The sequence below is a fragment of the Lemur catta genome, chromosome 18 (genome assembly GCF_020740605.2).
Source record: "Lemur catta isolate mLemCat1 chromosome 18, mLemCat1.pri, whole genome shotgun sequence".
Taxonomy (NCBI): domain Eukaryota; kingdom Metazoa; phylum Chordata; class Mammalia; order Primates; family Lemuridae; genus Lemur; species Lemur catta.
In genome coordinates this window covers 28,998,155-29,022,716 of record NC_059145.1, presented here as the reverse complement: position 1 = coordinate 29,022,716, position 24,562 = coordinate 28,998,155, and the positions used below count along the sequence as shown (strand labels likewise).

Genomic DNA, 24,562 nt, shown 5'->3' with positions numbered 1-24,562 from the left:
GGCAACTATTCCCATTAAATGTTTCATGAATTCTTATCCCATGGCCCCTGTGTTACCAATTTATAGCAAGGGACTTCAGTGCTTATTTCCTCTCCTTTTGTCTAAATGAGATCTTTAAACCCTTGCTCAAGTTTATCCTGCTCTTGTAGGGAAAGAAGACAGGAAAAAAGAGAGGAAGGAGGGAGGGAATAGGGTATGTTGTTTTTATATATTCCATCCAGCATGCATTCCTGATTTTATCTTTATAATATGACATTTTCGTCTTAGTGATGATTGTTGAACACATTGAATAATTTATCTGTTGGTCTTTTTAAACTAGCATTCTGATTATATCCTATATTTGTTAGTTACAAATAGTAGAAAGCCTACTCAAGCGGGTTTAAATACACAGGCAGTTAAAATTGAAAAGTCTAGAGATAAAATTTAAATTTTAGGCATGGTTTGATCAGGTCTCCATCTCTATTTTTTCCACCTTTCTCTTGTTCTTGCCTTTGTACTTCTCAGCTTTGGCCTTCAGCTGATTCCCTCCTGATTGCAGGTCAGTCCACTCCCTTCCTCCTTCTTCGTTCACATGCAAGGGAGGAGGACAAATGCTCTCCTCAGGCTCAGGACAAAAGTCTGGGCCTTGCCTTGTGAATAGTCCCAATCTAAACCAGTCTCTCTGGCCACAGGAATCTTCGGTGCACTAATTGGCTTAGGCCTAGATTAATGCTGTTTCCTGAATCAGTCTCCTGTGAAGGAAGATGGGATTCCACAAATTGTCAAAAACCAGTCAGGTGCCATTTCTGCATCTGGGGCCGGATCATGCCATCGAGACCTGAGAGTTTGCATGTGGTTCCTACTGGAAAGTATAGATAATCATGTTTGTTGAGCACTTAGTATGTGACAAGTACTGTTGAACATGCTCTCAGTGTAATGATTTATTTAATCCTTTAAATAAAACTGCAGCCCTGTGTATGCTTTTAGGAAGATATTGGGTGGAGGTTGGCTGAACTGTCAACAAATATTTTATATACCTATTTGATTCTTCTAGGTATTATAGGAAGTGCTCTTAGGGAATTTATAAGTCTTGGGAGTTTTTTGATGATCTAATATAACTCTGTAATTTATGTGAAAGGAAATGGAATCTTTATAAAACATGACCACTGTCTCATTTAGCTCCAGTCTCCAGAGTGAAAACTGGGATGGAAGGAGCAAATATGTGGCATAGCTGTCCCCCTTGGTAGACACTGCTGACTGATCTTGTCTTTATCGATGACTAGTCATACAATCTGTGAGTCACTTGGAGCCAGCATGTGAGTTTAAGCTTATTGCCATCCTTGAGCTAGAACTCGAGCTGTTGGTTCTTGCCTAGTGCTCTTTCCACTGTGCCATGTGGCCTTTTAATCCTTGGACAGTTGTTTCTGTTGCATCTTAACGGATAATCAGAATTCTAACAAAACAGATCTTTGTCAAATAAAGAGTATTGACTACTTGAAGAAGTACCTGACTTAGAAGCTGAAAACTTCAGGTCTAGAACCAGCTTCTCTCCATTTTTATAAACATTTATGATTTCTGGCGTTGGACAATAGAAATTATCCAATTCTTACTATTGTTAATAGCTCAGATGCTTCTTGTTGTAACCAATTCCATGTTGTAGCCACAAGAAGCAGCAATGAAGTTGGCCCAACTTTGAGCCACACTTAGATTTTGAGTGAATAAATGATCCCAGTCAGTGGTAGAAATTGTTATTGAATGTTTGGATGTGGGGAAGATTTAACTTGAGAGATTCATATATCTAAACATGCATAGATACAGGCTTTATGTTTTTGAAGGACCTTCAAAATCCTCCAGTGTGTGAATTGCATGTGTGTTCATGGTGCGTGCTTTAAGTACTGTCATAATATACACCCATGCAGGCATCACTAATCAATCAACTCCTTTTGAGCCTCTACTCAGACTCAAGGTCTGTAGCTCAGAACTAAAAGGCATCCATTATTGCTGTCTTCATTCTTTGTAATGCCCTCTTTTTTTCAGAATAGTAAAATAGATTCCTGATGGCTTCACCCTCAGGATTAGAATCTAAGACCCTCAGTTTAGAGATTAGTACTGATCAAATTTTATCTGAAATTCGTTTTTAACATCCAGTTCTGAAATAGACACCTTGGGAAATTAGATAAATAAGAGTTAGTATTAAAAAATAAACAGTGGTTTTTATTCGTGGTGTTACTGTCTGGCATTATTTCTGGTATTATGGTAGTCATTGATAGTTTCCTTCAAGCACACTGTTGATTTGAAATGGAAGAATGAAGTTTTCACACCTAGAATTTAAAAACAAAAAATTTGGAAGCATATTTTATTATCTGGAAGATAACTTTATGTTTTCTTAATACTGGCTTAAAAATTACAATGTTTCTATAAGCAAAGTTGAACAACTTCATAATTAAACATGAATAAAGTGAAAATAGTGGCAAGCAACAACATGAATGCCTTTTAGCACTTTTTCATATACACAGGAATAAATGTACAAAAGGTAATTAAGCTACCAGTACTGGAGAATGCAACAGAATTGTAAGCCAAATGCCATAAAATTTTTTAATTAAAAAATGGAATAATTTAAAGATATGTATGAGATTTGGGAAAAAAAGCATTCATTATAATAGTAGATAAAAAAGTGAATACATATATTTTTGGATTGTTGCTGTTGATTAAAAGTAGACAACAAGATGCAGAGTATTAAGCCTAGATCCAGGTAATACTTTTAATATAAGTTTATTGAGGGTGGCATTAATAAGCATATTTGACTAGAAACAGCACATAACATGTATATTAGTTTTGTTTTTAATTAGATTTAGACAGAATTCATTATTTTTAATGGCTTTTCATTAGTGAATAGAAACCATTATTTGGATCTATTGTGGTAAAATAAATTCACGCTACATGCTTATTTTCAGCAAAGTACCTTTTATATATTTAAAGAAATCATTTTTTTAGAATACGAATCATAGGTATTTGAAATCCTTGCTTTTAGGCAAAATTATGATTTATATGCTCTAAAAATACAAATTTTATCTCAGGTCAGTTATTAACAGAATTACATTGAAGCGAGACAGTTTACTTAAATTGTAGAAAAGTTTCATTGCTGACTAGTTATATTTGTTCTTATTTGGACTTTTTGTTTAGTATTGCTGGGATTAGGGTGGGGCAAAATTGAGACGTTTCTCTCAGATTTTTATTTGATTTTTTTTTTTTAAGAGATGTTGCTCAGGCTAGAGTGCAGTGGCATGATCATAGCTCACTGCAGCCTCAAATTCCTAGGCTCAAGCGATCCTCCTGCCTCAGCCTCCCAAGTAGCTGGGGCTGCTGGTGTGCACCACCACATCCAGATTTATTTGATTTTTGTTTGAACAGAATAACTAGTATTGGCTTAAAATTTATGGATGTTAACCAAGTTCTTTGGGCTAAATCTGCCTGAAAGAAACACTGAACGTTGAGTGGGGTCTCACACTTGAGCCCAGATTTACAGTATTTGCCATTATTTTCATGTGGGGAATTCTGTCTGCCTTAAACAAGCTAGTTGGAATTAATCTCCAGTTGTGTGATTTATTCTCTCTACTATAGAAATATGTCTTCCTCATGCTAGTCTACTGAATTGTAGCATCTCAAAATGAGAAAAATACAGTGACTTGATAATGGCACACTAAGGAGGTAGAAGTGGGTTATTTTAGTGCACAAATGAGCCATAAATTAAGCTAATAATGTTGTTTCTTAACTACAATTTTTAAAAGAGAATTTCTCCAACTTAATATATTACAAGGTTTTTATGTAACCTTAAATAATGAAATATCACCCATGAGCTTGCTGTTTTTTTCCTGTAGCCCAGTCTCTCTTTTCCTACATCTTTGCTCTGTGCAGACTCCTTTTGTTCAGAAAGGATTTGATGACAATTCCAGTATTATCCACAAATCAGTGCCCATCTCCCTCATCTATTATGCCGTAGACATGCTCTAACTACATACTAGTAAATCCGGTCAAATCTAGATATTAAAATTTAACCCATATAACAAAACATAGGTTTTATTTGGCTTTTGTGCAGTTTTATAAATGTTTTTTTTTTTTCATTTTGTGGACAGAATAACCACTAAAGAATGACCTTTTGACAAACATTAACTAGGAAACCAACTGTATTAGTATTAACTGAACTCCAAACTTTATTCAGAGGTCACAGGTTTTTCCATTAATTTTGATTTTTGATTCCACTATTCAATCTGGAACTCCACATTTATTGTTGTGACTCATTTTAATCTTTCCTGCTTTTCATGACTTTGACCTTTTTGAGTACTTGTCAAGTATTTTGTAGAATGTTCCCTAATTTGTGTTTGTCTGATGTATTCCTTACGATTAGACCAGGGTTATGGATTTTTTTTGAAAGAATACGAAGGAGGTGATATGCCCTTCTTATCACATCTTATCAGGATGTCCATGATCTTATCACATCTTATCAGGATGTGCATGAGAGTCACATGATATTGTTAGGGATCAGATCTGCAGGTAGTAGATAGAAGGTGGTTCCTGGGGGGCTGGGGATGGCGGACTGCAGGAAAACAGTTAACCTCAAAACCTCAGATTCCTGGTTTTCTCTTTATGCACCTGTGGACCATAAGCGGATGCAACCTTGTTATATAAGAACACCTGTTAATCATTCAGTAATATCCCACACCTGTGAGCCCTCCCCCGACCAGGCTAATAAAAGGAAGCCAGTTGGGAGTCCTCAATGTCTTTTTCCCCTCGAGACTGACCCGTTCCTCTCTCTGGAACGTATTTTCACTATGTATAGCTATAGCTTCCTTCTTCACTTGCACTTTGTACATAGCTCCCTTTGTCTCTTTAATAAAAAGTGTTTGTGTGGAACTGCTTCTTGTGTGTGGTCACTCTACTGGTTCCGATTGTGATTCCTCCGAGCAGGGAGCCAAAGTACGAGGACAACAGTCCACCAAGAGGCCGGACCTGGGAGTAGCGCCAGGGATGTTAATCGTCGTCACTTGGTTAAGGTGGTCTCTGTTAGGCCTGTTCACTGTGAAGTTACTATTTTTCTCTTTCCCTACTTACTTCTTTACAAGAAAGTCACTAAATTCAGCGAAAGATGGGATTAAGCTCCACTTCCCAGGGAGGCCAACTGTATTTTTGATTCTTGGCTTCTGCCCAGGTGGGAAATACCTGGCTAAGATGCCCAGGGCCTCGTGAATTTCTGTGTACTGCAGGAAGCGACTCCACTCAAGTGTTTCCTCCTCTGTAAGTAGCCACCGCCACCCCCTCCCCCACCACCTCCTTTGCATACTATGAAATACCTGCATCCACCTAGATTAGCGGTTGCTTGGGCTATATATCTGTTCTGTCCATTGTATGGTCAGTTTCTTGAGAGCCTATTGTACGTTTTGTACACCGAGGCAGTAATCATAGCAGATACCATCAATAGTTATTAAGCTTGTATTTTTGATAATGCTCTAAGTTACTTTAAATGGATTATCTCATATAATTCTCACACTCACCCTTTGATATGGACACCTCCTTTTGTACAGATGAGGAGGCTGAGCCACGGGCAGCTCTAGTTGTCCAAGGGAACTTGGGCTGCCCTGCCCCCTAGAGTCCATCTCTTAGCATTGTGTCTGGTATTAAGCAACGTTGCATGTATATTTAAGTGAATATAGTATTTCCTCTTTGATTGCTATTCTTTGACTACAGAGGTCTGGTAAAGCATAGAAAAAATACGAGAAGTTTAAAAATTATGCTTAACAAAAGACATTGCAAGAAAAGGTTCTACTGCACCGTTTCTTTAAAAAAAAAAACAAACCATAGTCGCCTTTGGTGGGCTTGTTAAATTTGCACACAGATTCTTTCATGTACCTCACATATTTGTAGCTTTTTTTTTTTACCTTGTCACAGTTAAAACTAATTTAATATATTACTGAAGAAAGAAAAGGAGTATTTATTTCTGAAGTTGACATCCTAACTCTGGAGACCAAATGAGTGAGGAATACTTGGTAAGACGTCAACAGATAGATGTGTAAAATTAAAACTAAAATAATGAACAGATAGCATACCATAGTGTCATTAAAAGGCAGAACTCTGCTGCTCTTCAGTCTCTTTTCATTCATTTTTTTGTACCTAAAATATGTGTTACGACTCTGATAGGCATCGGTATGAAGTTGAGCAAGACATAGGAGGAAGCTGTTCTCAGAGAGTTTACCACTAGTGGGGAAGACAGATATCTAAGCACAAACAATACATTGCAATAGTGATAATAAAGTCCAAAGGAAACCAAGACCCTCTTTATGTCCCCAACAGAGGGACATTTACACTGAGTTCAAATCTTTAGCCAGGGGTTTCAGATGCATTTATTGAATTCATTAAAGAGAAAATATTTTTCACCCTAAGTTGAATGAGAAACACCGTTAGATTCCCATGGTCCTTGTGGGTTGGCAGTGTATCTCCATCAAGGTCCCATTCCTACAAAACTTTTAACAGGTGAACAGGAAATTACTTTTGGCAGCCCTGAGTGCCCTGTGATTTCTACCGTGACCCCTTCCTCTTCCCTTTTGGGAATGTAGCTTTGTACATTAGGTTGTCATGTCAGAGTTGGCAAGCTGTTCAGAAGGGGCTCACTACGGAAATGCACACATCCAGCCTGTGCTAAGAGTCAGTAAGAGGAAACTAAAGTACAACTGACTTCTCCTTCTTATTTGATATGGGTAATTCATACCTGAGAGAGGAAGGCTTCTTGCTAATTGCTCCCCCACCCCCTGGCAGTGCCAGCTAGGTTTAAGTTAACCACCATCTTTACTTACTGTCATGGTTTTTACTTAAAAGCATTTATTCAAAGTTCTGAAAAACAAAGCATTCAATACTGTGAGACTTGTGCAACTGCAAATGATTAATGATATAATTCTCAGTCTTTTATAAAGTGTCTTAACACCAAAGAGATTTATACAGTGTGGAATGGCAGTGGTGCTTCGATGTGAGAATAGGTAATCAATACCTGCAAGCTTGGAAAAAGTGTTCTGTTTCCTCCCCTAATGACATAGGGGTTTTTGCAAGGCAAGAGTGTCTGGAGCATGAAGCACTCCAAAGAAGAATTAATTTAAAATCTGAAGTGGAAGATCAGTTTCAATTAAAATTGCTCTTGAACGTATATTGGGTGGAAGTGTGAAAGCAAGCATGTAGTTGGCTTAAATCTTCAGATTGTTACCAGTGAATAAATGAATCCCACTGGTATGAACCCTGATTATATTTTTATAGAGTGCTAAATTACATTTCACCTATGCTTGAAAGGTTATGAGAAATAATATGAATGGCAAGTACTTTTCTGACATTACAGAATATTTTTTAAAAATTATCACTAGTTGTAGGATAATTATCAGGTAACTGTGTTTTTACAAATGATGACTTGGATTTATTAGCTGAAGGCATATATATTTGGAGTTATTTTACTGTATCCCATACAGTCTTTTTGCATTGAATGTGGTTTTATTGCACTAGTAAGTTTCAAGAAGGCATCTTACTTATACACATATTCACACAAGTATTAAAACGTTAGTTTCCACAATTCGGACATACAGACCCAATTGTGGTTAACCAGAATTCGTATTTTGGTCAGCCATCCAGTATATCAACAATTATTGCATTCAGTTTTTCAATGGATTCTTTTGGCATCTGGAAGAAAATTTAAACTGTGGACAAGAAAATTAGAGACATTCGTTATGTCCCCTTTCCCTCCTTTTTTTCCTACAAATAGATTCAAGATGAAAATAAAGTTTGGCTAAAATAAATGCAAATGCACAGTCTGTCCCTATATGACTCATTACAGTCTTAGGAGATTTTACAAAGCAGTGAAAAGACACCAGTGAGAAGACCTTAACATTTCCTAATGTAGTAGGAGTCCTACAGTAAAGAAAATGGTGATGTTAGCTTTTGCTACTATTATGGTCCTTATATATGTACCCCAAGGTTGCTACACCTTTGCCAATCAGCTAACATGTTCTTTCTGATAGTCTGTTTTTACCTTAGTTTTTGGGATGAGGATTAGGGAAAATGACCCAGGAATTAGAGCGAGACTGAGGTATTTGCCAGGTAGCAGGAATGTGAATCATTTGTGAGGAGCTATGTCAGCTGCTTTTGCAGCCGTGAAACTTCCGTTACCATGACTGAGAAGGTTTTCTGTGGTTGTCCCTTTTTTCATGGTACCATTGTTTATTTCTACTGTGAGCTGTATCAGACTTAGGGGACGTGGGGAAGGCCATGACACACGATTGTGTGGTGGCAGAATGGTCACTATGTAGGCTCTTACCTACTGCTAAACTAATAAAATTAGTAGTTAGACTTACCTACTACTAAACTAAACAAGATTTTCTTGTATGTTCTATCATACAAGGCTAGGTATATGGTAAGGCACAAAAATACCCACCCATCAACCAGTATTTTTGTGTATATGTATATACACACACTAAACATAGAAATTTAAAGCTAAAAAACCTAGGAGATACGTGTATGTATATGCATCCCTGAAACTTTTTGATCAGGAAGCCTATTTTACCTTCTAAAAATTATGTAGTTTCAATGCATTCTGTATCTAATTCTCAAAAAAGGATTCATTTTAATCTTTCCAGCAAAGTTACTTCTTTTCCACAGGCTCCTCTCGCTTTGTTATGTGACGAAGGTTGAAAGTAGGCTGCAGAAAAATCGAAGAGCTTGTTATTCACTTAATAGAGACTGCTCCCATAATATTTCATTTCCACAGAGGGCAGAGAGGCAAATGAGGTGTGTTTTTTTGCACTTACACCTGATTGGTACCCATTAGCACTATGCTTTATGGTGGCATGTTCTTCCTTTATTTCTGTGGCATATGTCCTCCCAAAAGGCTTTATTTATGTTAGTGCTGAGTCCAATCTGAAGGTGACTTTATATTCCATCCTCATGAGAGAGAGGGATTGAGAAGGAGAGATGAGTGCCTTAACACCCAAGTGTGCAAACTACACCAAATTGAAAAATCGCACACAGTTAGCCAAAGGAAAACCTGTGTCGTTGCCTCCCTCATTTGTAATGACTCCCATGCCATCTTGTGTGGCTTTTTCCTCCCTTTTCAAGTTTACAAACTCTCATGCGCTAAGAAGAAAGTTGTATTTAGGCTATTGTTCACAATAGCAAAACATGCTAAATTGATTAAGATGCTTTCTTGTGACTAAATGCTTTGCTTATTTTAGGAAACTTATTTAAAAAATTTTCCGAAATTCGAACAACACTGACAGCCCTTCTGCGTAATTCCCTTAATCTGATTAAAGATAAAGTTAGCAAATGTTTGATTGCAAATCAAGGAGCAAAACTATCTTAAGTAACATAGCTTTTCTGAAATCTTCTTGCCACATCAAGCAAATGGCTTTGATCCATCGTTTTCAATACACTGACCTCTTTGGAGTGGGGACACGTTGGGAGATGGAGTACTGTACTTCCTAAGTCTCATTCCTTCCATCCCTGACCCTTGAGTCATGAGATTTGAAGTGTGGTTTTCTTTCAACAGGTGCCTATGGTCCTGAACACTGGGTCACGTCTAGTGTCAGCTGTGGGGGCCGTCACCAGTCTCCTATAGACATTTTGGACCAGCATGCCCGTGTCGGGGAAGAATACCAAGAACTGCAACTTGATGGCTTCGACAACGAGTCTTCTAACAAAACCTGGATGAAAAACACAGGGAAAACAGGTAGACTGTGGCTTCTTGACTTGTCCACATCAACATGAAATAATTTTGAGTGTCTCTGGTGTGTACCTTAACCATGACTTGCTCCTTAAAATAATGTACATTGCCATAGGGAGCCTAAATCAGCCGTTGGTTTCAGAACCAGCTGTGTGACATTGAGTAAATTACTTAACCACTCTGTGCGGCAGTTTTTAAACAAGATGTAAAATGTGGATAATAAAATAGTATCAACCTCATAGTGTTATAATGATTAAATGAGTTAATAGATGTGAGGTGCATAGAATGAACTTTGAGAAACCTACCCAGTGTGGCAGCCACTAGCCTCATGCAGCTAAATTTGTTTTAATTAAAAGTTAGGAGGCCGGGCGCGGTGGCTCATGCTTGTAATCGTAGCACTCTGGGAGGCTGAGGCAGGTGGATCGCTCGAGGTCAGGAGTTCAAGACCAGCCTGAGCAAGAGTGAGACCCCGTCTCTACTAAAAATAGAAAGAAAGTATCTGGCCAACTAAAAATATATGTAGAAAAAATTAGCCGGGCATGGTGGCGCATGCCTGTAGTCCCAGCTACTCTGGAGGCTGAGGCAGGAGGATCGCTTGAGCCCAGGAGTTTGAGGTTGCTGTGAGCTAGGCTGACACCACTGCACTCTAGCCCGGGCAACAGAGTGAGACTCTGTCTCAAAAAAATAAAAAAATAATAAAAACCGAGTTAGATAAGATTAAAATTCAGTCCTTCAGTTGCCCTGGGGTCATTTTAAGTGCTCATCAGCCACATGTGGCTAGTGACTACCACACTGGGCAGCATAGAGACCATCCTATCATCATAGAAAGTTCTATCAGCTGGTTCTATCTATCATGCCACACGTGCAATGGAAATAGAATTCTTCTCTTCCTTGAGATTCTGTTTTGCTAATACTTGTTATTGTATCAGAGTGCAGATGAACTATCTCACCCCTTTGTGGATCAGACCAGCAATTCGATTCTTCCACTTCCCTTTTACTTGCCCACTTGTCATTCTGGGATTTGTGAATATGCACCATCATCTTTTTGCCATTGCTAATGCAGACAGCTGCGTCCCTATCAATTACTATTGTGCAAATATCACTTAGCAGATTGTCCATGGAAGGAGCAGAGAATGCTTTGCTGAGCTTCACTGTCTGATCTGAAAATAAGCACTGGGCTGTTACATTACATCTCTGCTTAGTGCTGCCTGGGGTTCTGTTGATGCCTAAAGATACTTTTCACTCTTATTACTTGACTACTTATAACTTTAGCCCATTAAAACAAGTTCTCTCTCTCTCTCTCTCTCTCTCTCTCTCTCTCTCTCTCTCTCTCTCTCTCTCTGTCTCTTTTTAAAACGAACCTTTTGTAACCAAAGGTGCCACTGTAAACCACTCTTCGTAATCCCTTTCAGGAGCCTGGGCTGCTTGAAGCCCTCGTGCTGGGCTAAAATGACTTCACTTCCAGCCCTTTGGTCCCATTCATGTTGCAGGTCACAGAGTTGCCTTTTCTTTTAACCTAACTGGCTGCATGGGCAGCTTTGGGGATCCATTTTCTTTCTCTAACCCAGCATTTGTCTGAGATTATTCATGGCTGATTGCTTTGAGTTTGCCAGGCTTGTTCATAGAATTACTTCCTACTCAGCACAGTGATTTTAGGCTTCGGGCTCTTCTTTATAATGCTCCCCTAAACATCACTTCTCCCTGTCTTATGGTAGGCTACCTTCTTCTGTAGCTTGATTCATCCCTGTGGCTAGCTGCTCAGGAAAAACTTGTGAGCCAATAATTTTATTTGTAAGCATTTTTTCATCCCCATCTCTCTAATCCCCCAGCACAGATTGTGTGTGCTTATGGTTACAGTTCAGAATTTATTTATCAGTGGTCTGGCCCTACTTTATATTTCAAATGTGGGTGTTCTTTGGAGAACCCCAATGGGAATATTATCTGCAGACCATCTGAATGTGGTGGATAAGAGCTTTGCCACCCTGGGTGTAATCAGAGCTTGGAATTGAGTGCTGCCTCAGTGCCACATTCCAGGAGCCTGCCAAAGGCAATTCACTGGGCTCTCTGATACGGTTTTCTACTTGACTTGCAACGCTTGACAGCCTTCTGCAAAGATAACACGTTTCAGTGACAGCTTTCAGCTTGGTATCACCAATGACAGGTTTTAGACGTATGTAGGGTTCACTCAATGCAAGTTGATTCATGACCTTGGTCTTCCAGAAGCTGATTATCAATCTCTGTCACTCTGCTGACTTCCTAGAGTGATCCACAACTTGTTGCATATCTCCGAGTGCATGTGCCTGATTTTAAGCACAGCTCTCCAAATACGAACATATCTGTCTCAGATTTCAGAAGCATAGTGTTCTGAGAAGTAGAAATAAATCTTCATTACTTCTCAAACTACTTATTACTGTAAAATTCATGACATGAAATTAGGCCAATATCTCATAAATACTTTAAGAGGATTCTGGAAGAGGGGTTTTAAAAAGTGACAACCAGTTATATGCAGTTTGAAACAAGAACATGGAATTGATTTTTTGATCTCTTGATAGAGTTTCAACTTATGGTGATTTAGAAACTTGGGTGCGGAAATCAACTTGGGTAATTTTTTTTTTTTTTTAAAGAACAAACCTAGTAACTTCTTTTGTTCTGCCGATCTTAAAATGCCAAATGAGTTCATAAATTTTCCAACATTTTGGAGAAATAAGGATTCATTTGCTCTGTTTATTTTGTCTGGATCATACAGAGTCAATTGAGGAGTACCTATCAGTGCAGGCTAAATTAAAGTGGGGTTGATAATTTCTACAATGAATAGTATTGATAGGCAACCTAGATAATTCCAGTTTTTAAAAGGAAAACCCTCATCATTGTACTTCAGATTTGAAAGATGTTACAGTTATAGAAAATGGTGTATATAGGGGTCACAGTATCTTTCTACATTATTTCTTAAAACAACATGTGAATCTACAATTGTGAAAAAAATTAAATAAACTTTTAATTTTTTAGTTTTCAAAAAGTCATTTCATAAACCACATGATCTGTCTTTGTTGCAGTCATTCATTTTATGTCTATCTAGCATGTCTAGATGGAGAAAAAACTTCTTTTTCTTCAATCATTAATTTTTAAGCGACACTTATTTTTATTCTCTAAAAGTATTTTCTTGAACCTTATAGTTCCAGAAAATAAATTCGGGAGGGAGTATTTATTTTTTTCTGATGGAAATTTACAGGTCACTTATCTGTAAAATAGACTCTGCCTTTTGTATATTAAAATATGAATAGAGAAAGTTAATATTTAAAGCGGCGTATTGCATACAGACAGTAAGTTTCTCATAAAACAATTTAAACGCTCAGATCTGTCTTAACCCCCAGAGAGTGCTATATATCCAATCCAGCATAATCAATAGAGTGACTTGGTTGTACCTAGCCCACTTCTCGAAAGCTGTCTAAAATATCTTTACAAGACAAATAGCATCTCTATTTCTTCCTGAGGAGCCATAACTATCTCTTGTGTCAGTTCCCATTTGATTTCATCTAAAGTTATTTCCCTTTCTTTCATTTTTGTGGAATGAAAAGATAATGCATTCATCAAGAACATTTCAAGACAATCTTGCTGTTCCCAGCATTAGCTTCCAGCTAAATGATCAAAATTTAAGACTTCAGATGGTGCTTCTGATGTATGTTAATAAGCTATGGCCTCCTGTGAATTTTAACTATTGGAAGGGCTTTTCTTTTCTTTTCTTTCTGTTTTTTTTTTTTTGACTACTTTTTCTTACATCCCACACTAAGGACAAATAGTGTGTTTGCCATAATGCACATTACTTTCGTTTCCCACTTTATATTGGTTTACTATAATTTTTCTTTGCCTGTGTTCTTTCCTATTGTCTGCGTGTACTCCAGTGCCTGGCACAGATGGAGTTAAGATGATTGTTAAATTAGTAGAAGACAATTGACAGCAGGGAACGTAGGTGTGGATAGGTAGGTCAAAAGCCATTTCCTAGAATGTTACTGAGCTCATAAAATTAAGTCGAGGATTAGGAGACTGTGGCATTGACTGTATTTTACCTGGGTCTTGGAACTTTTACAGTAGAGCAGCACCATAAGAGCACACAGACTTGAGCTGAGAAAAGAACAAACTAATCTCAGGCTGGTTCAGAGAGGAAAATAAAATCTTAACAACCTCGGTCACTTCCACACGCTATTTCCCCGAACTGAGGATGTGACCCAGGTACGTGTCAGAGGAGGATGTGGCTTTGCCACTCTGCGTAGAGACGGGGGTAAGGTAGAGCGAGTGTCTGAAGTTGAAAGACACTTTGTGTTCTTTTGTTCATTGTAGTTCACGGCTCAAACTAACTGCTGCCTCTCCGGAGACAAGGGTGTGAGCCTTACTGAGAGTCAGCACTGGGCTACCAGTACATATGGGCGCCCTGCAGCGTTTTCAATGGGCCACCACTCTGTATGGGTGCCCTACAGGGTTTGCAGTGGGCCACCACTCTGTATGGGTGCCCTACAGGGTTTGCAGTGGTGATCTTCCCTCCCAACTGATGGATTTCCATGCTTAGCCCCACTCAAGATGTGATTCCACAATACCGGCATGGTTGCCCAAGTGTAACATGCATACAGAAGCCTTTAGCAATCTTCAGATTTATAGTAAGGAAAGTTCCAGGAAATGCATGTGTGTGTGTGTTTGTGTTTGTGTGTCTTCATATCGTTGTGACACTTTGGTCTTTATATTGTTTCATTGTTACTCTGTTTCTTATTCTTTCTGTTCTGTTGATGGTCTAGATGTGTCTTTCTCCAGGGATCTCCCCATGAACTCTTTACCTTGTTGCGGTTTCATTCTCTCCCACCTTTGCTCTTGTGTTTTTTCCTTGAATTTGCCTCTCCTAGGGTTCACCTCTGACTCTGGGCCTGTTTCCGCTCTCTGCCCGTAGCATCGGGCCCTTTCTCTCCCTTCTTCCTGTCTTCCTTCCTTAGAGCTGGCCACAGAAGAGAAAGTGTAAAAGATGTTTTTATTTATCGTATCTATGGAATAGATTTTGGTGTCGACAGCAATAACCTAAGTATATTCTCATTTTAATAAAACATCTCTTATCCCTGATAATGTTGGATGGGGAGGGCTTGGACAAATGAAATACGTGAATGATTGTCCAAGTATATTTTTTGGGGGTTCCAAACTCACGTGTTACCAAATCATTACTTTTATTACATTACTACTACACCCCCTCAATTCTTAGTGATCTGTAATAGGTGTAAATGTGGGCCACTGGCGGTAGACCATTGTGGGGTCTCATTCCTGAATCATAGTTTAATTCTGAATTTTGTTTGTGTCACTACTAGTGAATTGGTCATTTCACTTACAGCCAAATAGACAGATATTTGGAAACATCTGGGTGCAGAGCATCATTTGTGTTGGGTGTGCCCGGCCCTGTGTTTGTAATACCCTGGAGCATCTCTGGTTAGCCTAAGGTTACCCCAAAAAGAAAATTTAAGTTTAATTTTTAAAAATCCATTCCTATTTTGTGGGACTGCTAAATGTGCTTTCACTCTAAACTTTATAAATTTTCCTATTTCAGAGGCCCAAATTCTTGGGTTCTTTGTTCCCATTGCTATCCAGTCTTACCTGAATCCTGGCATTGAACTGGAGATTTTTCACAGGGTTTCCCTTTGGCTATACAGAATACAAGCTGTGCTTCATGTCTGCTAAGCTCCATTGCATTTCTGTCATCCCCACAGCCCCAGGCCCTGCATTCAGGTGGTAGGAGCTATTAATAGTTTTTGCATAGAGAAGCCTAATTAACTAATTACCCTGAACTTTGAGGGTCATTTTTGAAGAACTCTTTTTTAGGGTATGTAATACTCTGCTAGACTCCTCCATCTGTCTTATATTACATGGTTAAAGTCTTACCTAGTCCACTTCGTTCATCTTGCTCAGTGCAGCCATGAGTTAACTGAGACCCACGATAATCCCATGGTTTGTCATCTCTCGGTCATCTGAGGTCGTTCCAGCTCAGCTTGTCCAGTGTCTCTTTACTGGATGACTGCAGTAACCTCCTAAGTTTTGTTTTTATCGACCAGTGTTTGTATCGACTCTGATCCTGTCTGTCTGTCTCTCCTTTCTTCTTCTCTCTGTCAACCCTTTCAAGGACTTTCCATTTCTCTTGGGACAAAGACAGACTGCTCACTGTCCTGCCTCATTCTCTATCCTCATGTCCCATCCTGCTCTCTGGATATCAGTCACCCTGGCTTCCTCCTCCCTACCCCTACCACAGGGCCTTTGCATGATTCTCCCCTCCTGTTGGTACTTCTCTGGGATAGCTCCCCGAACCCTCAGCTTAGGCCTTGACACTCCTCCCTTCCTTTGTCTGGGGTTGGATGCTCAGTTGGCACTGCTGGTCCCACTTGCAGGTTTACTTGTGTTGTCTGCCTTTTTCTTGGTGCCTGTCTTTCCCACCAGCTGTAGGTTCCACGAGGGCAGGAGCTGGGCCTGCTTTACCTACCTTTTCTTCCCTAGTAATTACTCAGCAAATGTTTGTTGAATATTTGAAAAAAGAAATACCAATGGCTGTAGGGAAGTTAGTGGAAGACTAATTCGTGGGATGCCTGCGTGTTCTGGCTTTCAGACAAGTGTTTCCCTTTTACCAAGAACCCCCCCAGGCATCCTCTGATGGACACAGGTATGATGGGAGGTGGTCTGAGGGTCCCACCAGTAAGATTCAATAATGGTAGGCTTTTTTTGCTTTATAGTGTTGAAAGTGGGGAGCAGGGGGTAAGATAGTAAGCAGCTGCTTTTCCTCCCATCCATTTTTCTTTAATTTTTAGCACCTGCTGCTGTTTACTCGGATTTTGCTGTGAACATTTGCTTTAGCCTGCATTACATACCCAAGTTGAATTTAATTTATAAATAGTTGGTGGATATCCTGCAAAGAATGCCAGGTACATCCTTTCAAGCTCCGGAGAAAACTGATTCCTTACTCAAGGTGTGACCATGTGACCCAGCTCCCTTTCTGACCCTGTCCCTGTCTATAGTCTGGAACGTCTTTACATTGTTGGGAGACCCCAGACACAGGGAGAATGTGGTGTAAACTATGGATCCTCTCCCGAGGAGAATAACCTTATAGAGGTTAAAATTCATTTGTATTTATCATTCTTGTGATATTATATACTTACTATTTTTTTTTTATCAACTTTGTTTGTTTGTTTTGGAGACAGGGTCTTGCTCTGTTGTCCTGGCTAGAGTGCAGTGGTGTCATTGTAACTCACTGCAACCTCAAACTTCTGGGCTCAAGTGATCTTCTTGCCTCAGCCTCCTGAGTAGCTGGGACTACAGACACATGCGCCACAACGATTGGCTAATTTTTCTGTTTTTTGTAGAGACAGGGTCTCGCTCTAGCTCATGCTGATCTCAAACTCCTGGCCTCAAGCAATCCTCCTGCCTCAGCCTCCCGAAGTGCTAGGATTACAGGCGTGAGCCACCACGCCCAGCCTTTTTATCAACATCATAAATGGAGCAACCAGTACTATTGACACAGATAGTCTTACTGTTAGAAATATGTCCATAATTTATGAAAATAAGTTGAAGTTACCCATTTTATTAAACTTTAGCTTAATACTCTTGGATCAAGGGAGGAAATGAATGAGTATCAGGGAATACGCAGGCTATATTAGGACCAAAGTGAGATTTTCTTTTCCTTCAAGTGATCGAAAAGGTAGAAATCATCAAGAAAAAGAAATATCATTTTTACTCTGTGTTTCAGTGAACTGAAGGCATCTACTCAACACTTAAGTTCTCCTCCCAAGTAGTATTTGGGACATACCTGTCCTTTCTGTTATCGCTGCCTAATGACACTCTGTCATGCACCATATTCACCAGACTGTGTGCCGACTACCACTTCTTCCACGCTTTGGACCACTTCTTGCAAGGAAAAAGATTCAGTTCTCTGCAAGCTGTGGAAAACACCTTTCCCAATTTTATCGCCATTCGCTCTCCATGCTTCTTTGCTGCTTGCCTAAGCAAGCTATCGTTAAGATGGCAAAACTGTGTTGACAGTTTAGGCACGTACTTTAACTGTGCTGCTTCTTGTTTGAGATATAATAAACTACACTTTTGATTCAAAATCAGACGTTTCATATTTAATGACCTCATATTTTCGTGCAAAAGACAATATTGCTTTAAAATGGAGCTTCCTCTGAAAGTGGAGAGTCACGACTGTGTGGCCACCCTTGCGTGCTGCACACGAGCTCCACCCTGATTCAAGAAATGAGTTTGACAATAACCGCCACTGAGCATGCGCTTGCTGGGTTCCTGCCACTGGGTTAAGTGCTTTCCCAGTGTGATGTCCTTCAGGTCCTAAAACGGCCTCGCCAGGTCGCCTCTGTTGCTATCACCATTTGAGCAGTGGAGGAGACGGAGGCACAGAGAAGTCAGGTAACCTGCCTGAGGTCACACTGCTGATAAGTGGCAGAATGGGATTCCATGAGACATGGGGCAACTGCCTTTGACATCCCCTTTGACACATTCTGTTTCAAAACAGTACAGTGTTATCAGTGGTCATCAGAAAACTGTTACATGATAGGTGGGAAAGTCCTGTCTTCCTAGTTGTATATGTAAACAGAAATACAAACAACTTTTGGAAGGGATGTATGTACGTGTAACATGCTGTGTACTCTGGTAAGAAATACTGTAAAATGAAAAATGAGATTAATGTTTCTGATTGTACGGTTCCCTAATTATGCTTTTAATTATTCATATAAAACAAGTAAAATGACCCCTGACAGAGATATAAATGATTTAGGTAAAATCAAATATTTATAAGATTCTGCTGAGTCCCTGAGTGTATTGTAACAGATGCACACCAAATGCTTTGCCTTCATCCTTTGGATGTAAAATGTTATGTATAGAAATTATAACCAGCTGAGAATCATCAACAGTACTTAAGACTCTACTCAGCTAATGCCTGGGTGTTCTGATGTTGGAAGTAAAGGTACATAGTTGGTAAAATATAATATTTTAGAAGCTATTTTATAATATCTGTATACATAAATTTTTGTAATATTTTAGATAATACCTACTGGGATATTTTAGGGGGGTCACAAAATGATAGGCCCGCTGCCTGTTTTGACATTTATAAATAGTTTTTAAAAATCAAAAGGATAATCATATTTAATGACACATGATAATTATTTTAAATTTTAGTGTGGTTAAATAAAGTTTTATCAGAACATAGCCTCACCCATTCATTTGCATATTTTCTTTGGCTGTGTCTGTGATACAAAGGCGAGATTGAAAGTAATTGCACCAGAGACTACATGGCCTGCAAAGCCTAAAATACTTACTAACTGGTCCTTTATAGGACAGGTTTGACAACTCCTGTTCTAAAACGTGCCCAGCACAGAGTACAGGTGGAACACTGCCATAGCATGTTTAATTGGCACAAGAAACACTTGCTTTTACCTCATTTTGTCCTTTAATTCGCTGTCCCACTAATTGAACATTCAATATATATTTTTTCAGAAGTTGGAGAAAAAGTGCCTTTTGAATGCAATAAAAAGGGATTTATATGAGAAAGGGTTTCTTCACTTGCTTTTAATGCTTCCTTTATATACAGAAGTACTGAAACTAATTGCACTGTTCTAGAAATGGGTCATTAGTCTAGTGCCTATCTTTTATGGAGACCTGATTTTCATGCAGGATTTCTCTCTAAAGCTCTAAGTGGGATCTCTTTAGGAAGAGACAACAATCAGGATATGAGAGCTTTCCCATGGCTTACCCAAGCTTGGCTTTTGATCACAAACCATTTAGTATATTAGTTGGCATCTTACATGTATTTAGCAGCCAGTATTTGTTGAATGAATGAATGAATCCACTTCAGGGGGGAAAAAAAGGGAATGTATCAATTGAATAAAATCTGGTTTTTGTGCATGTAGCTATTACATTCCTTTTGGAGAAATAATTTTTTATGTTAGTATAAATCCAAATTATTTTCAATTTCTCTTTCCTGTGTTTCAAGGAAGAGAAGTGTGATTTTCAAATTTAGGGTTTGAATTGGTTGAGATTGTTTATGTTGTGGATGCTCTCATGTGTTCTTGCGGATGGGCTACGGGAAATTTTCTTGTGCTTGGAATTAAAAGAAGCAGAAAGGATATCTGGTTATCTGCCAATATTTGAGTGACTCCATGAGCAGATTTTGTACTGCACTCTGCTGGGCACTGTTATCAAATACAAAGACTCCCAGCTATCTTCCCACTATTACTTGTTTAGGAAGAACCCAGAAATTTTATTTCCTGATAATCTTGCCTAGGTTTTTTGATCAGAGAAACATGCCTCTTGCATATGTCTTAACATGTATATTTCTAATCTCATTCCAGACCTTGAATCTTGGGGTAGCCCTAAGAAACAGTGCTTAAAAAGAAATATCTTGCTCTCTAGATAATTTTGATCATCAAGCAGATAGAGAGACACTGATGCAAAGGAACTTATTCTGTCATTGTCTCCATTTTAAAAAAAAAAATCTGTTAAATGGATAAATAATTCTGAGATCATTCCCTGGGAAGTGTCATGATTTAGAGCCAAGTGGTGATCCGAGAGCATTCTGCAGCTAGAATGTACTAATGTATTCAGACTGGTGGTTTTGACTTGTTTTTTAACAAGTACATGAGAAATAATTCACATTATGGTAATCATGAGCTGTATTGGAAGCAGCAGAAGAAATCATTAGTTTGGTTTTGAAACTCACTTTGTTTTCCTCCCTTCCCTTCCATTTTACACAGTTGCCATCCTTCTGAAAGACGACTATTTTGTCAGTGGCGCTGGCCTGCCTGGCAGATTCAAAGCTGAGAAGGTGGAATTTCACTGGGGCCACAGCAATGGCTCAGCAGGCTCTGAACACAGCATCAACGGCAGAAGGTTTCCTGTTGAGGTGAGAGGAACTGGAGCTCTCAGAGTGTAGCTGTGCTTTGAGTCTTTATGTTAATTAGATGCTATGTCCTTACCCTCATTTTGCAAATCAAACTTACATAGTACCTAACTTTGCCTCTCTGGAAATCCTTTATGGCATGGCAGGTAGATACCCGACTTCAAGTTTTTCATCTTTGTTCAACCAAAGAAACATATAAAAGTCACAAGGCATCACAGTTTGACTAGACTCACCCCTCCCTGGTCAATAATGTTCATCATTTGTTTTGTTTGACACAGTTTCTTTGCACTGTCTGTTTCTGGAACCCTGTGTTCTGAAGGTGACATTTTATATGAAACTTGATTGACTTCATTTTCATCCTTTAGGAAACAAAAGTTAGTGACATACGAAGAGGGTTCACAGAACCTTTTCTCAGTAGCAAAGTTGTTTTAAGGTGTTTTGTTGTGTTTTGCTTTTTCTTTTTGCTACTGCCAGCTGTTGAGAAAGAGGCTGTGACCATTGGTAGTATGAGTCGCTAGGATTAATTTTGCTGGGATCGATGGTGACATTTTGCTTCTGCCAGACAGAAGAAAGGTGTGGGTGCAGTGGGTCAGGTGCTGGTGTGTATCTGCCTTGAGCCGGGATGAGGAAGGCATCACACCTCCCACTCCTTTATTATTGTTGGGTGGAGACAGCACATCCCGTCTGTTACTAACTTAATTTTTTCCTTTAATCATGATGAGTGTGTGGATATTCTTTGGTTGTGATAAACGTGTTGGTTGGTTGGTTCTGCATGTGGTAAGCCTTACAGGTTTGTGGAAGAACAAGGTGGGTGTGGTTCCAGCCTGTGGCTGTACTCAGCCACGGAGTGACTGTGAAATGGTAGCATGTTTTAATCAAAAGAGCCAAGTGGCCAAGGAAGGTTTTCAACTCATAGCGTTCAATAACTTCTACTAAGTCACGTCCTGCCTTGATAATCTGATATGTTCTTGAGATCTCCTTTACATAGGAGCATACATGTTCTGTATCTACACATAGATTTACATATAATTGGTAGGGTTTCGGCATCCTCCCCGGCTCTTGAAGCCTATTCATGAACCCTCTGTGTATCCTTGACGTTTAGGTGAAGAACCCCCAACAAGATGAGCAAATCAAAAGTATTTCTTTGTTTATACATGATTATATGGACAAGAGATTTATTTCTTATCCACTGTTTCTGGAGAAACCAGAGATTTCTCAGAAGCTCTGAGAAAATGCTTCAAATTTTTTCTTGTTTAACTGACAGATTCTCAGTACCCGCACTCTCCCTGCATTAGGACTCCTCTATCTGTGGGACTTCCTGTCCTAGTTGTACTAATTATATGTCTCGTGAGTAGGGTTTCTACTTAAAGGGCTCCCCTCCACCCCTTAAATGGAATGAATCATTTCTTAGAAGTGTTAGCTTTATTTGCACTTGAGAAACTTGATTCCTAGAAGTAAAATTACATCATGTTTGCAAGTGTGGGGTTTTCCTTCTGGTCATGCTGACAGTTTCCCATTGGCATTGTGAGTTGAGGGGTAGTTTGTGTCCAGCCAGCTTTGCTCTGAAGCCTCTTTGTCTTAGAATTGGGTTGCCATTTGTTCAGTTAATGTTGTTGTGGACAAAAGACCTGTCCTGAAAGCTTTAAAAACTTAATCTGATGGCTACCTTGGAAAAGAAGTCTTCTGGAGCAGGAACCTGGGAACTCCGCCTCATTCGTAATCCCATTCCCTAATGCCAAGATGGCTTCTTTCCTGCTTATACTCGATTTTGGAAAAATGCATAGAAAAGATGTATATTCTTTTGAAACCTTATGACTTAAAGTGAATATTTTTAGTTTTCCATTACTGAAAGAGACCCAGTGAATTCTGAATCTAATCACAAATGGCAACTGCAATGCCCAGACTTACTGTTTGACCAAGTGTTTGGATTTTTTTCTTTTAAGTAATGTCATATGGTAGGGGTACTTATATTGAGGTACTAGGTCCCTCAACGAAGCCCATCTGGTTCCTAGCTTGCTCTTTTACAGTGTGATAAACATGGTAAATTACTTAACCATATATTTGGAGGAACTTGGACTTCAGAGATTAAAGGTAACTGGATTAAATTTCCTTTTAAAATAGGCACATGAAAGTTGCTTACTTTTGCCCAAAACATGTCTGTAATATTTTATGTTAAATTGCTGTACTTGAGTTCTTTATTAATACCAACTCTCCCTGAGATTTTTACACTGTTTAAACATCTTAGGCTTGGTTTATTTCTTTTCATATAACTACATTGTTTTCCCAGAAGCTAAAATGAAAGTAAGAAAATTTGATTTATCATGGAATAATTTATCAGCAATGGGGATGTTATTTATTTGTATGCACTGTGTATAAGGGCTACAGAAGAGTCATTGTTGAAGATTATATGAGGATTGGTAGAATGCAGCAGTGGTTCTCACCTGGGGACAGTGGTTACCCCCTCCACCTTCCCCAGGGGACATTAGACAGTATCTGGAACCATTTTGGTTGTCGCCGTTGTTGGCAATGAAACGCTACTAGTTTCCAGTGGGTAGAGGCCAGGGATGTTGCTAAACATCCCAATGCATTGGACTGACCCCACTATAAGGAATTACCTGCCCCCCCCCCCCCGAAGTCATTAATGTCACTATTATAAGACTCTGGGATAGAGAAAGCAGTAGATTTAGTGGAATGGAACATTCCTTTACCTATGTGGCACCATTTTAAATACATTTGAATAATGAGGATTTGTTTCTTGAGAAGTCGTTCCATCCTCTCATGGTTTCTAGAGAGGAAATGTACCTTCCTTATGCATAACAGCATCGCTGGTCCCGATTCCTTCAGTTCTACTTGAGATGCAGTCACGACCTTGGGAATTTCAGCAGCTCCCTCTGTGCTCCAGCTCTGCAGGCTGAATTTTAAGCATATGCCTCACAAGAAGCTGGATCTGCTCCCTGAGGGTAAATGGCAACAAACCCAACTTCGTAGGTTTTGTTGCTTCCCAGGAATTCTTTGAGTTCATCTAAGACAATTTTGTAGGCATCCAGAAATTAGACCTCTCTGCATTTTCCTGGCTGAAATTCTGGACTCGGTCTTGTAGTTCCTACGCTTAAAAACATCCAGTCTAATAGTTAACAAGAACAAAGTTCTTGTCAAAACAAAACAAAACAAAACCTCTTCAATAGCCTACATTCTTTACAGCTCAGTTAAAGTTGGAAAAGAAAGTCGACATCAGATTGCAATGCCATGCCTCGGAGCCTGGGCCCAATGTGTCCTCGGATGCCCTTACCTCCCGGTAATTCGGTTTTATTCCTTGCCTAGCAGCAAGTTTTTCTTAGGTGTCTTCTGTTGTTATAGGTGCTGGGACTAGGATAGGCTAGTGAGGGTTTTGGTAGGCAGGAAAATGCCCTTCACCCCACAGTGTCAACTCTAATCCTGGAACCTGTGAATATGTTACTTTATGTGGCAAATGAGACTTTGTAGATGTGATTAAATGTCCTTAAAGTCAACAAGCTCAGAATATTCCAATGATGAAAGCAGCAATATCCTGTTCCACTTCTTCCATGACTACTCAGCTTTCTGTTGTCTGTCCACCCACAGTTGTCTATGGTGGCTTCTGTCCTATGCTAATTTTTTTCCCCTTTTCCACACTCATTTCCCTGTTCTGTGGTTGGTAACTTAAATAAAGGTTCATATAACAGTAATAGGAATCGAATCATTCTGTGTTTCCACTGATAACTGAAGTTGGAGTTAATGCAAAGAGAAATTCCCAGGGAGAACCTCCGAGAGCTCCATTAAAGTAGAGGTTCACTGCATGCTTGTTGTCTGTGGTAATTAAAATCTTATTTATTACAAAAAAGATCATGGGAGTTGTTGATTCAGACTTGTGCTTTATGAGTTGAAGTCTTCAATAAGCTTCAGTG

At 39.2% G+C, this 24,562-nt stretch overlaps 1 protein-coding gene across 2 annotated transcripts in view; it reads left to right on the top strand.

Moving 5' to 3' along the window:
- The window catches only part of PTPRG (protein tyrosine phosphatase receptor type G), a 667,952-nt gene that overhangs the window by 372,241 nt on the left and 271,149 nt on the right, over positions 1 to 24,562 (top strand). For both annotated transcript variants that reach the window (XM_045530961.1, XM_045530962.1), the window contains exons 3-4: positions 9,551 to 9,730; positions 20,494 to 20,642. In XM_045530961.1, the coding sequence (XP_045386917.1) occupies positions 9,551 to 9,730; positions 20,494 to 20,642 (329 nt within the window). The remainder of the gene's footprint in view (positions 1 to 9,550; positions 9,731 to 20,493; positions 20,643 to 24,562) is intronic.